Source organism: Apteryx rowi, unplaced genomic scaffold, assembly GCF_003343035.1.
Source record: "Apteryx rowi isolate R43461 unplaced genomic scaffold, aptRow1 scaffold_36, whole genome shotgun sequence".
Lineage (NCBI taxonomy): Eukaryota > Metazoa > Chordata > Aves > Apterygiformes > Apterygidae > Apteryx > Apteryx rowi.
In genome coordinates this window covers 3,629,336-3,650,087 of record NW_020450085.1, presented here as the reverse complement: position 1 = coordinate 3,650,087, position 20,752 = coordinate 3,629,336, and the positions used below count along the sequence as shown (strand labels likewise).

Sequence of the window (20,752 nt, the reverse complement as noted above, 5' to 3'; positions counted from 1 at the left end):
CATTTTGCAAAGAGATTTTTCTCTATGCTTTCCATTACAGAAGGAGGAGTGGAATAACTTCCCCTGCTGCACGGATACAGGACAGATTCTCTGGTATACAGGCAGAGCTGAGACACGATCAGAGTTGCTTCTTGTGTCACTCTGTAAATAGAATTTTAGTTTTATAAAAGCAGTAGAAGTGATAAAAGTGTGACTTGAGAATCTTCCCTGGCAAGCGTCTCATCTGTAGTGCTGAAATTCGCATCTGGAATTGTGTTCCTTAAGTTTTGTTGCCCCATGTGTGCTAGTTTTATGTTTCTAGTTTGTTTAATTTTCAGTGCACTCATTTGCTCATCTGTATACATCTACCTAATTAAAATTTGCACTGTATGCATCCTAAGTATCATCAACAGGTAGCAATTCTGAAAATCATTTCAAGATCTCCCACTCATGACTTAATGATAAAAAGAATATATATATGTGGCCTTTTAGGGAGGACTAGCAGTGGCTTTTGGAGGTTAGTATTAGATTTAACTCTATGAAGAGAAAGGCCTTCCGTTGATGTCTTGGAGGAGGAGAAGAGCATCTTTGGAAAGCCAAATTACTAAGGGCTGTAAAGATCAAAAGAAGTATTCAAAATAGTCTTCTCTTCACTCAAGTCATAAGCTTCAGTCTCAAGTATATTTGAAAACAACAATAAACATGTTTGATTTTATGCTTCACACTTAGGACCTTAATTTCTGCTTTAGCTCTTAACTTCAGTAGGAACAGAAATAGGCCTAGATTTGAATGGATGGATAACACTAGAATGTGAAGAGACAAAAAGAAGTAAACAAAGCACAAAATACCGTTCTACTTCAGAGAGCAATTCTCACAATGGTTCTCCAAGGTTCTTGTCTTTGTGACTTTTCTTGTGCGTGAAGTTCAGCAGGGCTGCTGATAGCTTCATAATCCTTGTCAGCCTCGTCCCTTCTGCGGACGTGCTCAACTGCAGTTCTTTGGGTCTCAGAGCTTTAATCAGCACGGTGGTGTAGGAGGGCCAGAGTCTGCCTCGCTGCTTCAGAGCAGCGTTTGTCCTGCTATACTGAAAGATGTTTGGGTTTGTTTTTTACCAGTTTTGGTGGCAGACATGGCTCTTGTTATTGTTTGATAAAACACAGAGAAAAATGAGCACAAGATGGGGATCCATTTTCATACTCGTGTTAAAGTATAAGTATGATCCAAAAGGAGATGGCATAAAACCAGCCTTTTTTTCCACTGAGCAAATCTTCTCCATGTGACCCTTGTAATCCTCAGATCTCTGATCTGAGCAACAAGGTTTTGTATTGCTTTCTTCTCTTGTTAATATTGCAGCAACACTTGTAGCATGCGTGAAATGTGGAATGAAATAATTATGAATGTGTCAACCAAATTCTTATGAGAGGTTATAAAGGGTGTAGACTCAAAACAGTAAAAGGGGATGAAAACATCCTCCTACAGAAGAGGATTGTTTTTTGAAAGAAGCAAGCTATTTATTTGTAAGCAATGCAAAGCTGGAGAAGTAGGGTATAAATTAAAGGAATGGGGAAAAGTCTTTGGGAGTAGCAGCCGTTGGCAGCACTTCATGAAGGCTAATGTGGTTTTCTGTACTTGACAGTGATCCTACCTAGGATGCGTGTTCAAAGTGCTTCTTGGGAGAGGAGAAAATGGACCTATAGAAAGCTAAAGTAACTTGATTAAGGCCAAGAGGGAAAGGAGAGAAACAAGCAAACCTTCAGGATTTTCAGGCTTTGGCCATCTGCAGCCACACATCTTGGCATAACAAGCTCATTTATAAACAAATCTATGTACACACATGCTTGATCTGTCGCAGCATTGTCTGCGATGCCCTGTCAGCACTTCTGCCTGGCTCTAGTTCTGATGGGCTGTAGCAAATGCTGGCTTTCCCCATTGCCCTTGATCGTTTTGCTCTTTGCATTTTCCTCCAAGCTTTTTTTTTTTTTTTTTTTTTTTTGCGCCCAAGTATTGCCATCTTACAAGGGAAGGAAGAGGACTTGAGAACAAAAACTCAATGAGATGTCTTGTCTGGGATTCTGGACTTGGGTAAGCTATGATTGCAGGACCTTAATCTATTTACATCATGTAGTACCCTTGGACATAGTCAGCTGTGAGTGCAAATCATGCACTTAAATTTGTCGACTTTCTTGTGCATTACAACTTTAAGTACTTGAATGAATGCTAAGGAAAAGATAAACTGTGGGTGGTAGTAGTAAAGAGGTCGACATAGATATAATGGTGCAGGTAAGCACAGGATGAACCATCAAAAGTATTCACAAGAATAACTTTAAATCCTGGAGACTCCAGGAAATGCTTTGAAAAGTATTCCATGCTCAGAAATAGAGAATTCAGTGGAGGTATTTTGTTTCATACTTCAGCAGCCAATGTAGTGTTGGGGAGAAATATAAAACTCTAAAATAGATACTTATCTGATCCTGAGACTTCTAAAGTGGTATGAAGTAGCCCATAGTCTATATACCTTGTAAGCAGGCAAAACTAGCTGAGACTTTGCTAGTGAAATATCTCTGATTCTGTAAAAGTGAACTCTCTGAAATTCCAGTCTTCTGTCATGTTTCACTTTTGTTTTTTTAAGATGTATTAAATTATTTCACTTCAACTTTCTTCTTGGAATGACTCTTTATGTATTTTTTAAATTGCTATATAAAAAAATGAAAAGTTCAGAGATAGAAACTTTTTTTTAACTGATGTCAGGCTTTATAAACAGGAAAGAAAGTATTCTCTTTTGTTTTGAAATAATGCATAGAATAAAACTGGAGTTAACTTCTGGATTCACATTCCAATTTTTCATATTTTGTGACCGGTACCACCTAGGACTTTTCAGAGAAGTCCTCTGTCTTTTATGTGCATCTTTGGCTGCACAAGTAGTTTCAAACTCCTGACTGGGGTAAATAGCTGGATGCTGCACCTGCAGGACGAGGTCTTGGCGTGCAAGCGTGTGTCGCCTGCTGGCGCTGCACTGACCAGGCTGCACGGGGGCTCGGGCAGCTGCATTAACCTGTGCTGACACGGGCTGGGAGCACTGGTGTGGCCAGACCTGGGCGCAGGAGCGGCGTCTCCTGCGCTGCCCAGGCTCCGCTGCAGAAGCACAACTTGGTTTAGCAGCAGCGCTGGCCGCAGGTTAGGGGAGCCCTGTAGGGATGCCTGGGCGAGGGGGTGCTCAAGGCGCTTGGGAACGTGGCTGGGCGGGTCGGCTCCTTGGCTCTGCCTTTTCAAAGAAGTCGTAAAGTAAAGCCATGCTTCAGAAAGTGGCTTTGATGCCAGTCCTGAGCCCTCTCTCCTGCTGGCATTAACTCTCTGCTGGCTTTGGCACCCTGAGCCAGCTCCGGAGCCGGTTTTGCTCCGTTGTCCCTCCAGACTATGGAGTAGAGCTGCTCAGGGTTTGGTGCGAGTGGCAGCGTTCGGGACCCATCACCAGGTCTTTGGCTGCGAGCACGGGGATATTGATTTGGCTTGGAAATGGTGATGCCCCATAAGAGGTAACGGGGCGAGAAGGAGAGCTGTAAAGGGAACTGGCCCTCCTAGAGAGCCACCCAGCCAGCCAGAAGTGCTGCCAAAATAAAAGCTGCTGGGGAGAGAGGGAGCCATTGCAGCAAAGACAGTGGGTGAGGAAGGAAGAGTTCAGTGACGAGAAAAAGAGAAGCCAAGTGGAAAATACTGTTTCTTCTCATCTCAAAAGGAATTGGCACGCTGCTGTTGCGCTTTTGTAAGATTTGCTTTTTAAAAGCTGGCTACCGCTGCTCTGTGTTGGCACATCAAGATACTCTCATTGATACTGTTTTTTCCCTCCTCCTTGCTCTTATCAAGAGTTTTATTTTTGTTTTACAGTGGGTATTAGTCCTCTCTTCCTATGTTAATGCCTCCTCCCCTGCCCCCTCATCACCCCTTCTTGAGGGGGGACCCTCATGCTCGGGTGTCCGGCTGCCCGGCAGCCCTCTCCCTCGGGCATGGACTGGAAATCTGAATGGAGCACAACAACACTGGCTTTCGTACAGCTTCTCTGCTTACAACCGTAATCTAAACAGCCTTTACCTCTGCGTTTCATACTCCGCTCTGCTCCAGAGTGATTTGATTGTAATGGTGTAGAAAGTCGTCGTTGCTCCACAGCCTTCCCAGCAGCTTTGGGCCAGCGCGGTGGTGATGTGGCATGGTGCCACGGGAGTAGTTTTGCCTCCCCTGCCCTGATAAGGGCTCCTGAGCCCCCTCGCTTCCCCAAACAGGGAGCTCACCTTGCTGCCAGCAGGCTCGGGGCTGGGGCTGAAAGGGGAAAGGAGGAGTAGGTGCCGTGAGCACATCCACGGTGTAAAACGAAGCGCAGGTGCTGTAGGCACTGTAAAACTCAGTGCGGCTAACATTGGTGACTGTATCTTTTGCCTTGGATCCCCGAAGAGCTGCCACCTGATTTCTAAACTCTCAAGAGAGTCTGACTTCTAGATTGCGTTTCCTGTATTGCGCAAACCCACGCTGAAAGACATGATCGTTTCATGGCTGTTGATGACTGCTGTCAGCACGGGGCTGATCGAGGCTAGTTCCAGATCACGGTACCTCCTGTAGCTGCAGAGTAACAGCACCAGCACGGGCGAATGGTTCTGATGCAAAAACAGTTGGTAAAGGCAGAACCAAGGATTTCATTTCTAAGGTTAAGCAGCTTATTTGAGTCTGTCAGCTAGCGCTAACTGGCAGCTCTGTTTTTGTGTCTATGCAAAATGTAGAAGCTGAGAAATGAACTCTCTGCCAAAGTCCTCAGGTAACCGAACTCTGGTTGTTGCTGTACGGTTGTTCCAGGAGTGCGGGAACAGGCACAGCGTTGTCACAGCAAGTGCCACTAAGGCCGTGTCTGGGAAACGCCAGAGCTCCTTCCTGCTGTTCTAGCTTTTGGATCACTTCCTTGAATAGTGAAATCTTCCAGCCTTAATTCGCGATTGGAGTGAGGAATACCACAGTGGAGAAAGGACTATCGTTCAGCATCAAAAAGCATGTTGCTGTTCAATACCTCGGGGGATTTGAGGTGACAAGGATCTGCCATCATCTCGGGGCACTATTCCAAGTGCAGGCCTATCTAAGGTAGCTTAGAGTGTGAACCATAGTCTCCTACACTGAGATGCAGTAGTTATGCATATGTACACACATCTCCAAGCAGAGAGAAACTCGATGTGCAGATTCCCCCGCTGGCCTGGGGCATCACTTATTTCAGCTCTCCTGGGTCTCTTAGCTTAGACTTGGTGACCTATATAAATAAGTTATAAATAAATATAAATAAATTATAACAAGTGAACAGCTTGTACACATGTACAAAAATAAACTATTTTTAAAAAAGTGGAAAAATGTTCTTTAACTTTGTGCCTCTTTAGGACAAAATGTGATCTTCTGTCTAAACAGAAAGAATTTGTGTGCAATATGTTACTCTTACAATTGCAGTCTGTTAATAATTATTGCCAATTTGTGGTTAGCTTAAAACATAATAGATTCTGTGTGCATGGTTTTCAGTGAAAAATAGCTATTGTAATGTTTTTGTCAGGCTTTTTTGTGCCTCAGGGATCACTCTGAATACCGTTTATGGAACCAGCTGAACCAAACGCTTCATGCCTTTAGTGTTTGCTTTTCCTCATTTCTCATCTGTCAACTGCTGTGCTCGTTTTCTTTTCATTAATATTGATACGTGCTTGAAGATGAGACAGCCAGATTCAGTTCTTGGTTAATACATGTGTAAATTCAGTAGAAGAAATGTTTGACTTAATGCAGTAAAACAGCTCAGAAATATAATTCTGTGCTGCTTGCATGTTTCTGTCTTAAAAGAAAAAAAAAATGAGAGGGAGAAATCCTAAAGTTAGGGAGAGTGGAAAACATGTGGCCTTGCTGAATCGGCCAGTGGTTAGCTATGAAACTAGTATGTTGGGAGTTGAACATAATGTCATCAATCACTCATAATTTTCTTTGGCTTTTCAGTAACGGTTTGGTGTTACCTTGATGTTATCAACAGGTTGTGACTTAAGTCTAAAATTAGATCTTTTGGAGGATAAATGTAACAGTAAAGTGATTAATTACTGAAATGTAAATTCCTGGAACCAGATGTTCCACTCTCCTTTTTGAGATGTCTCTTCCATTAGTAAATTATGTGCAAACATGTATTACAGCTTTTTCTATAGCAGGTCTGATCTTAGTGGGGTACAGAGGGAGGACACTTTCTTGGGAGAAACTGAGCCTGGAACTGGGCCTGTTTTTTTTCTCGTTCTTGGATACTTGAGGCTTGAGAGTAAAGAATAAGATTGGTGTTCACAGATCCCATCTTCACTTCTTTCCTTTCAGTGCCTTAGCTCTTTCCCTGCCTTTACCTCAGTCCTGAACGTGCTTAAGGAGCCTTTTCTCATCTCCCTTGAGCTCCCCAGAAAAAGCAGCCGGCCACAAGCCCTGCTGCTCGCTCAGTCCATCCACCTGCTGGCGGGCGCTCGAGCCTGGGCTCGTACTTTGGGGCTGCGACTTGGCTACTGCATTTGGCTCCTGCCATGCTCTCGAGCAGCCTTAGCCCTTTGGTTTTGGCAAGGGGGTAAGGCACAGTCCGTTAGGAAGTGGAGTTATGTGAAAGATTGTGTATGGTCAGGAATGGCCAATTTTCTTAGCCTTACAGTCTTGCCGCTGGGTTTTCTTTTAACTGACCTGTAACCAGAAGAAGTCAAGTCCGTCACTAGGTGCCTCTACTTGTGAGTGTTAGACATGTGCTTTGTAACACAGCCTTGAAGGGAATGTGAGCAGCAGACACGTGGCAAATACAGGGAGAACAATCTGTACCTCGAATCTGGTAAATACAGTAGAAAACACTTCCTGATAGGAATTGTGCGCAGACTTTTCATGAATACATTTTCAAATATTGGTCGAAGATATATTTTGTTGTTCACACTGCGTCTGGTTCTTCTTGATCACAATTAGCCCCTTCTATCATGTAATTTTGTTTCTGCTGACTGGGTACCAAAGGCATCGGTTAGGGAAGGAGTTGTGACCACAGTGCGTGTGCATCTGTAACAGTGGGCTAAAATACTTTTGTTTAGAAACCCCCAGCAAAGCAGCTTTGACAGGTAGAGTGCTCATTCCTCCAATGGCTGCGCAACCGCAGAACAGTGTCCCAGAATGTATGGAAGTGTAAAGAAAACCCATGAGCACAGTTTGAACTGAAGAACTCTTTGGAAATGATAAACTCTTGATAGCTTGTGCTTAATTCAAATTTTTATATAAAAGATGAAGCAGATCTTAAATGAGCTTTGTGTTGTACCAGTGTGTTTTAGCCTGGCCTTTCTGAATCTGACAAACTCTCAATATTGCTTAATAAAATGTAATTCTGAAATGTTTTCATTATATAAAAAAGACAGTTCTTGAAGAGCGCACCAAAAAGGACCTGTCCAAATGAAATGTTTGAGATGAGTTGACCTAAGTTTGTACCACCTTACACAGAGAATTCTCGTTACACAATACTTTTAAGCTGCCAAAAGCTTTTGCACATACCAAGTGCTTGCCAACTTTCCTTTTTAAAACAAAATCAAAGGCAATTTTGAGTTACATGAGCCTGCAGAAAGCATCCAAAATTGGTGATTGAGCACTTCTTTTTGTAAAGTGCATTCAAAAGGCAACTGGATTTCTTGGAAATATTTTCACAAAGGATTTGCTCCTAGAGTCAGACCATGTCTGCAGTCTTTCAAGCAGAACAAGGAACTGAGTGGGGAAGAACTGCAGCAAACTCTGCTTTACTTCCCATCCACATCTTTTTCTGGCACTTGTTTATGCTTGGCTCTAGGATGTATTTGTAGAAAATCAGAAATTAACCTCTTAGCTTCTGATCTTCTGATCAATTCTTTTGTATCTAGCTCAAGTGATGCTGGACAGAAATAAGGACCATGTTGTTCCAGCTATTTCTGTAGTTAGAGAGAGTGAATTTATTGGACTCTCTAAAATTTCTAAAATAAAATCCAGCTAACTTGGGGCAGGCTTAGGTTGTCAATGACCAGTTCAGGTCCCTGCTAGTAAGGCTTGTAACTGAATGTCCAAGGGCTTGTCTGTGCATGTTGCATACAAGGAGCAAGGGGTGGGAGTGGGGAGAAACACGGGAGAAGGAAGAAATACTGCCTCGCCCTCATCCCATTAGAGAAAATCGGCTTGAGAAAGTGAGGAAGAGGAACTGCTGATTCGGTGCTCTGCCTCCCAGGGCCTGGGCGCGCAGGGCAGCTCTACCCTGTTAAGAATGGCACAGTTCTGCTCTTGTTTTTTAGCCCATTCAGAAGTCAGAAATAAAGTTTGCTTTTTGATCTTTCCTTGGGTAGCAGACTTCCATAGCAGCCTCTTGAGGGGGCTTTAATACCATGCGCAATTCAAAACAGATGCACTGGAACTGGCAAAATTACAGAGAGGGGTGAGGAGGATCAGCAAAGTGGGAGAGTTACTCTGCGAGTGTGTAGACAAAGACTGAGCCTTTAGCCTGAAGAAGCTACTGTGGGGGGATATGATGGAAGTCAGAAAAATCAAGAGCGGTCACAGACACGACTTTGCTTGCATTCTCTTCTGACAAGAGAAGTAGGGACCATCAGATGAAACTAGTTGATGTCAGGTTTGAAAAAGGAGCTCTACTTCACAGAATGAATAATTAAACTGTAGATTTCCTTGCCACTCCCCTCCCCCCGCCCCAAATCTGTAATGTCCGTGGAGAAGAATGACTAGGAGAATTCATGAAAGAAAAATCTTTGGGAGTTATTAAATACAAAGATACCATTTCTAGCTGAGAACCTCCATAAGTGTGCTTGGAAGCATATTCAGGAGAAATACTGTGCTTGATGTCTTGTGTACTTGTATTTCTTTAGGCACCTATAAATTCTTGCAGGTGCAGAAGTCTGCATTAAATGAACTTTCCTCTTACTCAATATGACTGTTCCTGTATAAGCTGGAATTTAGCCTGTGGTATCTTTGTGCATGTTCAGTACTTTGCTTGCTACTGAAATAGTAGTATTGTACTTTGTATCCTCTTGCCTCTTACATATGCAAGTATGTGAAGTTCATTGCCTCTGCTAACATGAATTATTTTGCATTTGTTGCAGTTTACTGCCCATGTGCATGGATCTTAATACTGAGAGTCAGCTGATGCATTGTAGCTTGTTTGTGTAGGAGGACCCTCAGCAGTCAGTTGGATATTGCTTGCTGCGAGGCTGGGATAATTGAGGGAATGAGTGTAAAACTTGATATATCATGCTAAATTTCTTTTTGCCAAGATTGGGGCTATATTTAGGTTTGTTGATTACTTTACGCAGGCTCCCACAAAACACTGGACCCATTCTGGGATCCTAACCACTGCCCATTCTGTTTTTTCCCAAACTTTTATCTTCTTATTTTGGTAATACTGAAGACTGCACAGTTGTTACAAGTATCAATTAGGATTAGCAGTTTTTAGTTATCAATTCTTTTTTCCCCAAACAAGTCTTCAGTTCTCTAGCTAAATCTTGAGGCATTTGCTAGTCTAGGTGATTACAGATGCATTAAGAATAATGCAGTAATGAGCTGTAGGCCCTGAGTATTTAGGCTTTTAATCAACAGCAGAATGGGATGGTCCTTGCTTTTCTAGTCTTATTTTATGAGCAAAGGGAAATTAGAAATGGAGAGTGGAAACATGAAACAACTCTTTTGATGTACAGGAAGTTATGTCAGAGCGAGAAATACCATATCAGGTCTTGGCACTCTCCATTAGACTGCTCTGTTTTTCTCTCTGTATCCCAAGAGATCAGGTAAGAGAAAAGGAAGGTCAAAAGGATGCAGGTTGTCTTTTTCTCTTTTCCACATACCAAACTAGATTAATGTAAATCTGATTAGCAGGATTTTATATTTCATTCCTTCTTTGATAAAATAAGATATTCTTTCCCATCTGTTTTTGAAATTCTTAGGCTTTCTCTGTCATCGAGAATCCCATTACTTAGCTTTCCATTATAGGATCCAAATGATGAATTACTGTATGCAGTCACTTTCTTAATTGCTTAAGATATTCATGGGCACTAGAAGAGAGTTTAAAGCAGTTTGTAACTCTGATAATCTGTGTTTGATATCACATACTTGTAACAGAATAATGGTCTTACAATCAGCTTGTATACGTACAGAGGGAGAGTATTTTAGTAGTTTAAAAAAAAGCAATGAAGAGGTTCCCGGGATATTATATATATCAATATTGTGGCATTGCAGATACTCTTTTTGGCATTAAGTTGCCTGACCTCCTTTTGCTTTAGTCATTCCAGCTGGAAAATTAGAGGAAAATGTGGATCCTCTTTGTAAACCAGATGTTGTGTCTAAGCTGACCTTTTCTTGGTAATAAATGAAAAAGAAAAATCCTTTCTGCAACTTAGCATAGACATCAATAGCACATATTAGAATTACAATCAAAAGCATGTAGTAGAAGCCAAAAAACCCAGCAGCAGCAGCATGTCTAGAGATAGTAAATTTATATGATTAAATTATTTAATGGCCTTTTATGGCCCTTCATCGCTATATATGTTTTGTTATCAAGAGCTGACTCTGGTCCAAGTAGATGAAAACAAAAGGGTAATGTTTGTTTGAAATTTCCCAATGGATCAAACGAAAAGAAATTAAAAGTAATTGCATATTTTGCTTTTGCACACATCAGCAGGACTACATTGCAAATAGAAAGTTTAGTCTTCCAACCTGATTCCTGATGTAAGAAGCAGCATTTTGTTTGCTGAAGAGAGGACGTGCAGCCCAATTTCCATCCAGCCTGTGCAAAGATACCTGGAACAAAAGCCCACGACTGCTGGGCTCGGTTGGGCTGTATGTGAGTCCACAGCTTCACAGCACAGGAGGGCTCTCGCGCTTGTGGAAGAGACCAACTGGCAATGCCGTGGCGCAGCCCCTCCTCTCTCCTTGCGTCCCTGCACGGCTGCCCTCTGGAGAGGGCTGAACAAGTGGGCAAGGAGTGGCAGAAGACACGAGAACCACGGCACTTGTTTTGTGTTGGTGATGCTGTGCGGACTCAGCTGGAGGCCTTTGGAGTTTGCATTGACATGTTCTCCCAGGCCATTCTCCTACTGGTGGCAAGCAAATGTGTTGTATTCCTGCTGGGCGCAGGTGAATTTCCAACTGGGAAAGCTGCTGAAATGCTGCAGTAGTTGAGAGTGTTTTCTTGTGGGGTTAGATGCTGCAAATGTGCTTGAGGCTAGGAGGAAGTGGAAACGTGTGTGTGTGTGTGTTTAGCAGCGGTCCCAGATTTTTGGAGAGGTGGGGACTGCTGCTTTTTCAGTTGAGCCTGTTTCCCAAATGGGAGAATAAGATGATGTTTCTCATGAGTAAAATCAGCAAAGGGGTAGCAGGTGGCTTTTGGAGCATAGACATTATCAGCAAGCTCTTGTGAGTGCTTACAAGGCTGTTCTGAGGTGGTGAAATACATGTTCTGCGAGAGCCCTTGAGCACTCTATGCGAGATCAGACTCAAACTGCCAAAATGCCCCCCCCCAAGGCCTTTCTCCTGCAAGCCCCTCTGGGGGCACTTCCAACCACAAATGAATCTTATTGACTGGCAATGCACAAAGGCCCTGGCAAGTGCAACCTGCTGAAAGCTTGCGACACCACCAGTTCAATGAGGGGGTGTATTTTACCCTTTCACACCCAGCAAAGAAACAGAAACCTCTCACAAATTTGTTCTGCATGAGATGCACTAATATCTGGGCCGTAATGTGAAGGTAAAGGCATGGAGGAGAGAATAGCTGAGATCACTGCACTGTCAGCCGGAGAAGAAAAGAAATGGATGGACATAGCTGGAGCCGTGGGCATCAGGGGCTGTTGTCTGGAAAGGTCGGTTAGCAGAGCTCCGGCAAATCTAAGAGATTTCTTTTCACGGGTATTTATGCAGGGACATCGCCACCCTGCCTTGGAGAGCTCGCCTGTGTGCCAGAGTCGTTCGTTACTGTGATGAATTCTTGGCCCTTTGTCTGGTCAGGACTAGTTTTATGGATTTGCAGACAGAATGCAAGTATCAGCTATTCTATGGTTTCGCAGAGTCTGTTTATATACTGGAGCTGATGTTTCAGCTTAAGTCATTAGGCCAGAAGTGGAGTTGTATTTCTCAAAAAAACAATGTTACTCACTTCCAGCTGATTCAATACTAGACTGACTTTGAAAAAGGCTGCTTTGTATGTATTTTTTCCTAACTAAATTGCTTTACTTCTCTTGTTGAATTGTTTTGTTTTTATATTTTCCCCTTAAAAAGGGACACTTTCAAAGCATGGACCAGTATTGAACATTTCATTCCAAAAGATGATCTCTCTTTGAATTTTTGAATCACTGATGATGAAGGAATTGGGATGAGATAACTAGAGCTTTCTGCATTCTCTGGTAGGTTCCAAAAATCCTGGCTGCTGTAATCTGCTTTGCCTGTCCAACATGAAGCTTTTAACAAGTGCAGTTTTCACATGCATTCATAAACCACTAAAGAGAAAATACTATTTTTGACTTCTGGAGGATGCAGGTAAGAGCAATATGTGGTGTACAATCACTGACACCTCAGTTTTGGCCTCTCAATCCTGTTGGTAGATTTTTGGATTCGTATCTGATATGTGGAGTGTGTTCCACTGATTACACTCAATTTCCTAGCAAGCGCTCTGAGAAGCCGCTGAAGGGATGACAAATTATATCTGATATGGCTCGCTTTGTCCGGCTGCATTAACCTACTTCTAGCAGCGTTGCCCTGCTGCACTGTGCAGGCCATGATAAACAGCGACAGCGTGCTTACGAGGGAATCGAATATGAAGCCTGGGTGATGGATATGAAAAGCAGCATCAGTGCATATTAATGCAACTTACCTCCTGGCACCACTCGCGTGTTGCGGGGTGTAACTGTATTAATCTCCTTGCTACTGTCCCCTGTAGCTGAAGCACAGCAGTCAGGCCTCCAGGTTTTGTGACTCCGGCCCCCCATATTCGTATGGGATAGAGAAGCTGGAAGGCAATGTGGAGCACGTAGGAAAGGATGAGGATAGGGAACCCTTTGTGACCCCCTCCAGGGTACCGTATTTTTCGTTTCTTCTCACTGATACCCGAACTGACGGTTGCCTGCTGGACCTGTGCTAACAGCAGGGTCAGTAAGTGCAGAGCTGTTTCCACTCCAGGGGGTTGGATGTTTGGCATGACTGTCACCCTTTGGTTTTTCTTCAACAACTTTGTTGCTGTGTTCCTGCCAGCAGCTCTGACGTACTGGCCATGCTGCAGGCCGTGCAGAGGAGGTAGGCAGGAACCTCATGCATGCTTTGAAGGATGAAGCAGTAAATTGTCAGACAGACTTCTTGGTACTGGTCTATACTGCAGAGGCCGCTTGCATGATAGCATCGCTGTCATTGCAATGGTCTAAGCTTGTAAATGAGGCAAGTTTTGTTATGAGAAGTTTATCTTTCGCTAATTAACATTTGATTTGCATTTGGGGGGGCCAAGTTTTTGGATGCACAAAATCCTTCCTCTTATTTTCAAGATCGTAAAGTCTCATGTCCAAAACCTAGGTGCATCTCCCAACTTTGGCAGAATAGGCATAATACACAGCACAGTTGAAATCTTTAATGCAGCTTGTTCCAGCAAAAGGAGTTTTCTTATTTGTTAATTAAACTACCTTTTTCAAATCTGTTAAACAAAAAGCCTTTGGAGCTGCCACTTTAGAAATGTTAGCCTTAGGGAAAATAATATTCTGGGAAGATGGATGTCTTGTTTTTAACAGAATAAAAGAATAGAAAATGAGCAAGACAGTCCTTTAGCTTGTTGTAGTAGATTTAAGAGCTGATGTGTTGTTAATTGTTTGCAGTAATTATTGCTAACATTTCAATAGACTTTTATATATATTCCAGTGTTAAGATTGGCACAGATTTCTCTTTGATTTTGAAACAGATACCAAAGTGCTTGTAGTCCTTAGCTGTGGAGTGGCTATGGATAGCTGCTATGGTGGCAGTGAAGTCTTTTCCCCTCTGTGATGAGCCTCAATCTCGATGCATGCTTGCGGGAGCCTGAGCCTGCTCAAGTGTGACTTTTTTGTTGATTAGTACCTACTCTTCTAGTATCTTTCTTCCTTTCTGATTCAGAGCTCCCCTATTCTTTCTTTTAGGTTGTCCTCTCTCATTTGATTTTTCCACGTGTACCTGTTTTAGAGGTGTAATTGTAATATTAACAAAACTCTGAGCCAGGAATTTGTGAGCAATGGCCATGGATGTGCACTTACATAATGCACAGGCATAAACCAAGACTGTATTTTGACTTGTGCCGTGTTTGTACATGTCATTGTTCTTCCTGGACAAAAGTACCAAGCTGAAGAGAAGAGTTCATTCTCCTGTAACTTGCTGTGAGTTTGACTTTGCCTGTGATTTTTCTGCTATAAACCTGAAAAAAATACTGGTGTGGCTAATTGAAGCTTCATTTTGATCCTTCATGGTGGGGGGAGGTAGAGCATTTGATTTTTAGGAGGGGGCAGTATAGTTAATTCAGTATTTGTTATGTAGCAGCTCAAGTACTTAGGCTGTTTTGAAGTGTCCTTTACATTAGCTGAAGATGCATGCTTTTTGTGTTTTTATAGGGCTGCTAGAAAAACACTAGTGAAACTCATTTCCTATTGATTGAAAACTTACAGTAGCTGTGGACTAGTTTTGTGCAGCAGTACATTTGTACATGTCGCTGTATGTCATAGATTCAAACTAAAGTCAATGAAACATGTCACAGTGCATAGATTTAAGACAGAAACAAATTCAGTTGGACAGAAGCTCTAGAAAAAATGGGGGAAAGAAGAAAAGAATTATTACAGAATTCATGACCTGTACAGGAGAGTGAGTGCTAGTGGCTATGAAACAAAGGGAATAAATAGATACTTCTGAAAAAAGTGGAGATATCAAATATTGCTACTTCTATCTAGTTTATAAATAAATTTCTTCAAAATTCTGTGAAAAGAAGAAAATGTTTCTTAAAGGCAGCAGAGCAGAGAGTAATTAAACACTGAATTGACCACCTTACATGTTTTATCAGTTTAACTGTTTCAACATCCTTATTTTGGCTGTACGAGCCAGATGCAGCAGTTCAAACATCAGCCAGGGCTGGGGAGGGTTTCCTGTGGCTGAACACCTCTTCCCCATTGCAAGTGTAGAAGTGCATTCAAGACAGATGGAAGAAAGTGGAATCTTTATTTGCAGTTGCTTGGTATTAGTTCTATTTATACATCTGTGTTAATGCTATAGCTTATTTGTTATTTTGTTGCTTCAATCTTTTAATGCCTCGGTGTTCAAAAAATACAATGCTCAGTGCTGTTAGCACTGAATCAGTGAAAAACTGGCTGTCAGATATGAATAAATGAGGTTTAATAATATTAGAAATGAAAATCCTTTGGAAAAAAGATCTCAGGGGAACAAATTGGATAAGGACCAACTGGAAACTTGAACCTAAGTTCACCTTTTGTATTATTTGGAAGTTCACAAAAGTTCATCTGCATTTCAGGAAGTAGTGGTGGTCCTCCTCTCCATGGCCAGGGTGCCCTGGAAGGGCTCCGCAGCAATGCTGGGAGCAGGAAGCGTAGGAGAAAGCCTTCCTGTGGAAGAGCTGGGGTGGCTGAGGTTTCTCCTGGAGCTGGAATGTGCATTTGGACTTTTAAACTGTTGCCAAAGTCAAACTGAGGAGTAGTTTTTGCAGGTTCTGTGCAGGCTGGAGGAGTTGAGTGTACAAGAAACTCATGCCTTGCAGTTCATATTCCCTTGAGGGAAGTGTGGCATTATGCCACATATTTTGGTCTAAGGAACAGCCTTTTCCAGGTTCACCTGCTAATGTGGTGCCTGTTGTCCAGTGCTCGGGCAATATTGCATGAGAAAAGCTGAAGATTGCTCTGTCTGATAGAGTTACAGAAGGGAGTTGATACTCTACGGAGCCTCTCGGAATTGATATCTGCTGAAAGTTAAGTCAGCAGGACTGATGAATCCAGCATTAAATTTAACTTCTGGCAAGGACCTTTTGTCTTGGCAGCCGCATTCACTATGTTATGCGAGAGGCGCTTGGGACTCGGCAAAGTCAGTGTGGTGGCTTGAGAGAAAACAAGGATGATTCCAACTTGGTTAATGTTGTGGTTCTGTATTGGTAGCCACTTGAAATGTCTGCATATCTTGGCAAAGGGTTTCTGTTGTCTTTTCTGTCTTCTAGTGCCAGACACAGATCCTTTTCACTGCTAAGTAGGAGTACAGTGAAAACTGTCTCAAGCAATCACACTTCAGGCTGGTAAAATTCAGTTTAACAGGAGTGATCTTCTCAAAGACAAAGCTAAATTATGAAGATATAAATGGGCCGTTTTTTCTAATTCATGAAGTTGACAACTAAATACTTCTTGCGTTTCAGTTTTGCTCTATTGTATTTTAACTGTGGAAGACAGAAGCAAGCTAATCAGATTGATACATTATTTTGTAGTGCTCAGGTCATATACACTGTGCTCAGTGTGGCTGGCTTCCTGGCATGGAAATCCTGCATATGGAACAATCGTGGAAATTCTGCAGAGGTTTGTTACTTTGGATCAAATGTTAGTAATACTGAAAAATGCCTGAAAGAGCGCATGGAATTCAGAATTATTTGCTGGAAAGAAAAAAAAAAAGTCACTCAGAGTAAAGTTGCAGATCTCCTACAGAATACTTAACTGGAACAAGTTATGAAAAAAGTTGCTTATATTTCAACTTGCAAAAAATTTAGAATCATAAAACAAAAACAATCAATTGTCTTAGTCATGCACACTAATTTAAAAAAATAAAAAAATAACACATGCCACTTAAAGACACTCTGCACAGGGCAATGCAGCTTTGCTGCTCTAGCGAGACAAACCCTCCGTGGTACCAGAGGCGGATGGAAGGGGCTGCGTGTGGGCCCTGAGGGGTTCTGTTCGGCTTTAAAAGACCTTGGTGCTTTGTCAGTCTTTAGACAGCTATATACTGGAGGAGTTTCCTACCTTAATTTAGAACGGTTTTCCCATTTTACTAGTCCTGTTGCTGTTGTGGCTCTAACACAGTCACGTGGAAATAGCAATAGCGCGGGGGCTCCTGGGCTGGCACTTGCCCCCGCGCCCCCAAAGGATCCCCTAGGCAGCTCTGGTGATTTGGAGCTGATGGTGGAGGCTGCCAGCCTGCATTAAGATGAAATTTGGGGTACTTGCTGTGCAGACTGACTGGGAGCTTTATTCTAACTTGAGAAGATAGCAGAGTTGAAAAATGTGATTTTTCTAAGTTGGCAGGTTACAGGTGCCTTCTGACTGATGTTCTTTACGGAGGCCAGCAGTGTGCACAATAGAAAAATAATCCCTTAGCTTTTTTGTTTGTGATGCTGTTGAGCTAGACTGAGAAAATAGATCAAATTCTGCTCAGTTGCAATTCTGACAGTATGGAGAAATTCAAAGTCCTCCCAGTCCTTTTTGAACATAATGAAGTTGCTCTGGAATTACACTGCTATAAAAGGGGGGAACATCTGAATGTCCCAAAGCTGAAATGGAGGCTTCAGACATTGCTGTGAGAAGTGTAGCGAACAAGGGAGGAAGAGGGGGGGATGAAATTACTTTCAGAATTCATTACTCTTTTTTTAACAGTTTATTTAGACAAAGTTGTTTGATACAAAGTCTTATGGGAAGAAGACATTATATCAGCAGGAAGTACTAAATCAGAGGATGGTTCTAATAGTAGGTTTTTATAGGTCAAAACTGTATTTTGAACAGCAGCCTATACACTTCTTTCTTTTTTGCCTCCTTTTTGGTGACTGTCTGCAGATTTAGAGCTTTGCAGGACGCTTCCCCTTGCCGATGTCCCTGCCGTGTCGAAAGGGGAACTGCCACCTGGGTGTCGGAGCAGAGAGCTCTCCGGGCCTCGGCAGCCTGGAGCCCTTGTTGCACCGACTGCTGTTAAACTCCGCTTGCCCGGGTGCGCAACAGGCGTGTCTGCAGATACGCGTGCCCGTGAAATGAGGATGCAGCCATTTCGGCTTTCAAATGAAGAAGGGTGCTGAGAAGAAAGGATGTCATGGGTTTTGAGACAGAGAGAGATGTTCAGTTGTAGGCTTTTTTCCTACAACTTCCTATTTTGATTTGCATTAGAGACAAGGGGACGGGTGTGTTTGTGGCTTAATGAGACACTGTCTCCTTAATAGCAAAATATTATTCACAGGCGGAAATGAGTTATTGCTACTTTTCTTTTCCTTTCTGTTCAGTTACTGTGGTTGTAGCGTGTAAGGTTTAGCCCTACTTCCCCCTTGAAGAGTTTACATAGCTTTCATTTGTTTTGCTTGAAGCTGCTGAAGCAAAGAAGTTACAGGAGCAGAGTTTTTAAAGTGATTTGTTTGCTGCTTGAATTCCTACTGATACGATGAGCTTTCGAGGGAAGGTTTTCAAAAGGGAGCCCAGTGAGCTGTGGAGGAAGAGAAGGACCATTAGGCGAGTGAATCGAGGAGAAATTCACAGACTGAGCTGTGTGAGTATACTCCCCCCTTCTTCCATCCCTCCGACAATCGTTAGGAAATTACAGGCCAGATACTCTTCAGGCTACATGTATTGGAGAGCAGGATTTATTTCTCTGTGTGTATGTATGAATGACTGAAGTTATCAAGCTGCATGATGAGTTATTGCACATCAGGAATGATTAAAAGCAAACTTAAGACTAAAGCATGGAGAATTCAGGAGCAGAAATCTAGTGCGTTGGGGAAACTGTTTCCACAGTGTCGCACCGTAGATCAGACATGGACCAAGAGCTGCGTTATGCGATGGTCCTTCTTGTGCCGGTAACACAGGCTTGCTGCTCCGTGGGAGTCAGTAATGCTGCTTCTGGAGTAGAAAGCTTTTCTGGATGAATTCAGCTCTCACATTTTACTGTATGCAGGTCAAAAGGAGGAGAAAACCACTCTTCTGCAGTGTGATAACCAAATGCAGAAAGCCCAGAGCCTTTGGTGGAAAACTGGGAATGAAATTCTCCTCCATTGCTGTAAATGGCAGCTTGACCACTGATGGCAGTGGGACAGGATTGCACCTCTTGAAACTCGGTTGTGTGACACTAAGCAGTTCACGTAACTACTTTGTGCCTAAGCTTTCTTGACTCTAAAATTGAAACCGTAGAAAATTTTTAAATAAAGCGCTTAGAGCTTTCCGTTGAGAAGACCTAGGCAAGTACTGATTTTCGATTTTCAGTATATTCTCTTGAGTGACATTACTCTGGATATCAAAAACTTAATGGCTTCCCTGAGAATGACTTTGAGACAGTGGATCCTTTTCTTCATGAAGAGATGTTCAGTTTTCTTCTGTAATTTTGTGTTTGTGGGTGGGTTTTTTTTCCTGTTCTGTGCTAATATAATGAAGAATCTGTGGTAATACAGTGAATAACTTTATTCTCATTAGTCCTCTTAAATAAGAAGGAGAATATCTTTGCAGTTGTAACATTTGGTCGCAGATCTATTAAGATGGTTCATGGTTCCTCTAGGAAAGTATTATGGTTGTATATTTTACATGGAAATGAATCTTTTTGTCAAGGCTACTTTACAGTGTCGTTCCTGTTGCTCTGAGCAATTGGCAGACAACTGAAGATGCTGTGGGCTAGAGCAGTTTTGAAGTTAACTCGGAGACATTACTAGATTTTCAGAAGTTTAGCTTTCAGTGAGTCCCTGAACAACTGGCAGAATTTTCCAAAAAGCTCAGCATTTCAGGATGCTGAACTGAAAGCATTGCATATACAACTAGTGAGTACCACTGAGAATTTATGTAGTGTTAGGTACCTTAAAATTTGGAGGTATATAGGCCTGCTTTTGTTTAATTGCAGCTGTTTCCAAAGTTCAGTAGGCTCAGAGTTACATATCTGAAAAACATGACAAATTCGTGCGAGTTTCAAAAAAAGATAATACTATCTTTGTGTACATTGAAGGAACCTGACCTTTAGTTAAGTTCCATGACCAAGCAATTAAGAAACTAGTTTACCAGTTAACCTTTGATAATGGTAGTTATTTCATTTCATACTGACAGCTTGAGGTAAGTCATGAGCTCTTCTTAGCCTTTTGTAGTGTAACTGGATTTCTAATGTTTTAAGCTTCAGAGTTTTGAGTCCCAAGAATGAATGCTGTTTGCACTGTTGAAAGCACCTAACCCTGGCAGCTCACGAGACTGTTAGGAGGAGGACACTACTATGCGACTTCCCCTCTCAAGTCCTAGCTAGGAGGGGTTTTGGTCATAATTGTAGGAATCCTTACTATATGTGAATAGTGCTCATTAGAGCTGATTTTTGCCTTTTAGGGAAGTAGATGAGGAATAAAACAAAGCCTGAGAAATAGCAGTAAATGAGTAGCCTGCCTGTAAGGAAAAAGTGTATGTGTGTGTTCCTCTTTGTATCCGCAGAAAACACTGACTGTTCTACTGAATTCAATGGTGCCAAAGAATCTGAAGCTTTAATACCTCTTAGAAATCACAACAATTTAAGTTCATCATAGTCTGACTTAAAACTTGGCCATGCAGTTGTAAGTGCTCTGTCGTCTTTATTTAGAAATAGGTAGCGTGCCTTTTGCTCTCCTGCTAGCGGGTCCCAGTGCGCTCCCTGCGAGGGGCCTGGCTGTCGGAGCGCGCGGGGCGTGCGCTGGGCGTCCGGGGCAAGCTGCCCCTTCCCATTTCTGTCCTGTTCAGCAGTAGGACGGGCTAAGATGGGGTCGCTGTGTCGTGTTATTCTGCGAGTGCGTTTCTCAAGA

At 42.4% G+C, this 20,752-nt stretch overlaps 1 protein-coding gene across 10 annotated transcripts in view; it reads left to right on the top strand.

Moving 5' to 3' along the window:
- The window catches only part of DOCK10 (dedicator of cytokinesis 10), a 166,114-nt gene that overhangs the window by 28,963 nt on the left and 116,399 nt on the right, over positions 1–20,752 (top strand). For 5 of the 10 annotated variants that reach the window (XM_026073058.1, XM_026073059.1, XM_026073061.1 and 2 more), the window contains exon 1: positions 18,251–18,504. The exons of 3 other annotated variants lie outside the window; for them this stretch is intronic. In XM_026073058.1, coding sequence (XP_025928843.1) covers positions 18,400–18,504 — 105 coding nt within the window. In that variant the 5' untranslated portion in view covers positions 18,251–18,399. Of the gene's footprint in view, positions 1–12,504; positions 12,529–18,250; positions 18,505–20,752 lie in introns of those variants that run through there. 2 more of the 10 variants (XM_026073064.1, XM_026073065.1) reach the window with 2 other exon arrangements.